Source organism: Arachis hypogaea, chromosome 14, assembly GCF_003086295.3.
Source record: "Arachis hypogaea cultivar Tifrunner chromosome 14, arahy.Tifrunner.gnm2.J5K5, whole genome shotgun sequence".
NCBI classification, from domain to species: Eukaryota; Viridiplantae; Streptophyta; class Magnoliopsida; order Fabales; family Fabaceae; genus Arachis; species Arachis hypogaea.
Window position 1 is genome coordinate 39,844,306 of NC_092049.1, and position 2,630 is coordinate 39,846,935.

Genomic DNA, 2,630 nt, shown 5'->3' on the forward strand with positions numbered 1-2,630 from the left:
TTTAGTGGTCGCAATAAAACCGGACCCGCAATGCAGCAGCAGGCCAGCAGCAGCACGTACGACGTACAAAGGAATCAAATTAAGAGGATAAATGATCGAAAATGTATCTGAATTATTTTGTAGTTGATAAAAATATTTTTAAATTTTATTATTAATAAAAAATTTTTAATTAAAAATATAATAAAAATATATATTCATAAATGAAGACATTTAATATTAATAAAAAAATTAATGTGATAAATAATTTTTTTTATATGACAAGTAAAATTTTTATATTAGCAAATGAATCACCTTATTTTTTTATATGAAAGAATAAAATTTTGACCAAAATTAGTTAATTTTAACATATTTTTAAATTATTTAAAAATATTTTTAACAACATTAAAATTATTCGAATTATTTTTTTATGGTTTATCCAATTAAAATATTAGTTTTAAAAGGTACAAAATAAAAAAAATTAATTAACTAGTTTTATTTAAAAATATTATTTACGTTATAAAATTAATTATTATATATTTATATATAAATATTTATATAATTTAATTTATTTTAAATATAATTTTATTTTAAATATTATTTTTAATGACTAATTTTAATATATACTTAAAAGATTCAGTTTTATTATGGTCTTTTAGTTCTTGTTGATCTATATATGTAAACTAGTTATTCTGCAATAGAGCCATAATAAGCCATAAAGCATATATGGGGTCCTCCTTCTTCTTCCTTATCTCCATTGTTATTTCCTTAGGCTTCTTCTTCACCATTCAAACTAATGTCTTAGCTTCTTCAAACTCAAACAATCCATTCCCCAAAGAAGCTCACCCCACCAAATCTGGTTACCTTCCTGTAACTACCACTTCTTCTTCTGCAATCTTCTATGCATTCTACGAAGCTCAGAACTCAACCTTACCTCTCTCCGAAACCCCACTTCTCATTTGGCTCCAGGGTGGCCCTGGCTGCTCCTCCATGTTAGGCAACCTCTATGAGGTTGGACCATGGACTTTCTCCGACAAGTCCCTCACTTTCCGACCCAACTCCGGTGCATGGAACAGGCTCTTTGGCCTTCTTTTTCTCGATAACCCCATTGGTACTGGTTTTAGTGTGGCATCATCATTAACCGAGATCCCGACGGATCAAAATGGTGTTGCCAAACACCTCTTTTCTGCTATAACAACGTTTCTTCAGCTTCACCCTGTTTTCAAACATCGGCCCATTTACATTACGGGAGAAAGCTATGGTGGCAAGTATATTGCTTCAATAGGGTACCATATATTGAAGGAGAATGCAAGGTTGACTGACTCTGAGAAAGTGAATTTGGCTGGTGTTGCTATTGGTGATGGAGCAACAGATCCAACGACTCAAATTCTGACTCATGCTAACACTGCTTATCATGTTGGTTTGATCAATGAGAGGCAGAAGAACGAGTTGGAGAAGATTCAGATTGAAGCCGTTAATTTGGTACAGATACGGAATTGGAGTGAAGCAACGGATGCACAAACCAAAACCTTCACGAAGCTTCAAGAAATGGCAGGGTTGGCTACTTTGTATGATTACTCAAGGAAAGATCATCCGTACCGCTATGAAGATTGGATTACTCAGTTCTTGAACTTGGCTGAGGTGAAGAAGACACTGGGAGTGAACGAATCGATAATGTGGGAGTTACATGACGGTGATGTTAAAGCTTCATTGTATGCTGATTTGATGAAGAGTGTGAAGTTCATGGTGGAGGAGTTGTTGAGAAGCAACACTATTAGGGTGTTGTTGTATCAAGGTCAACTTGATTTGATTGATGGTCCTGTGCAAGTTGCGGCATGGGTGAAGACTATGAACTGGGAAGGGATTGTGGAGTATGTGAATGCAGAGAGGAAGATATGGAAGGTGAATGGAGAGCTTGCTGGCTATGTCCAACAATGGAAGTCACTCACCAATGTTGTTGTCTTGGGTGGTGGCCATTTTGTCCCTGCTGACCAGCCCCTCAATGCTCAAGCAATGATTGAAGAATGGGTCTTGCAAAAGGGTATATTTGGAAATTCACCTTCTTTTGCTTACTTGTGAAAGTGAAAGTGACTAATAAATGAGTACTATACTGTAGTATTCCTTGGGGAAATAATGTGATTATGACTTGTGATTTCTTCCTTTCAATAAAATGGCAAAGGACTAATTTGTCATTTTATTCTATATATGTTTCCCTAATTGAAGTTTTATCGAATCCTAATATCCTATCTAATAAGGTTGACTCCGTATTCCATCTTATATATTTGTAATTTTTTTTTTCTTTTGTATTGACCATTAATTTAGAAAATACCTAATTCAACTTTTGATATTTAATTTTGACTAATTTTTTTATTAATGATTTTTTTAAATATATTTATGTGATATGTTAATCACTAATATATCTTTCATTTAATTTTTATAAATAAAAATAATTTAAAAATTATTAATATTTTTTAATTTTATACAATAAATTTAGCTAATATATTTAAAAAATATAACAAAAAATAAAAATGAAAACTAAACGATCTTGATAATTATTTTTAAAAGATAATAAAACTCTCAATAAAAAAATTTGTTAATTTTAATTGATTTTTAATGAACAAATCAACAGTTTAATATATCATGTAGGCTTATTC

General features: G+C 31.5%; 1 protein-coding gene across 1 annotated transcript; it reads left to right on the forward strand.

The window, feature by feature from the left end:
* Positions 1-635: 635 nt before the first annotated feature.
* On the forward strand, positions 636-2,253 carry LOC112742008 (serine carboxypeptidase-like 50). The gene has a single exon (XM_025791220.3). The coding sequence runs from the start codon at positions 703-705 to the stop codon at positions 2,053-2,055; it is 1,353 nt and encodes a 450-aa protein (XP_025647005.1). The 5' UTR covers positions 636-702; the 3' UTR covers positions 2,056-2,253.
* The last annotated feature ends 377 nt before the right edge of the window (positions 2,254-2,630 follow it).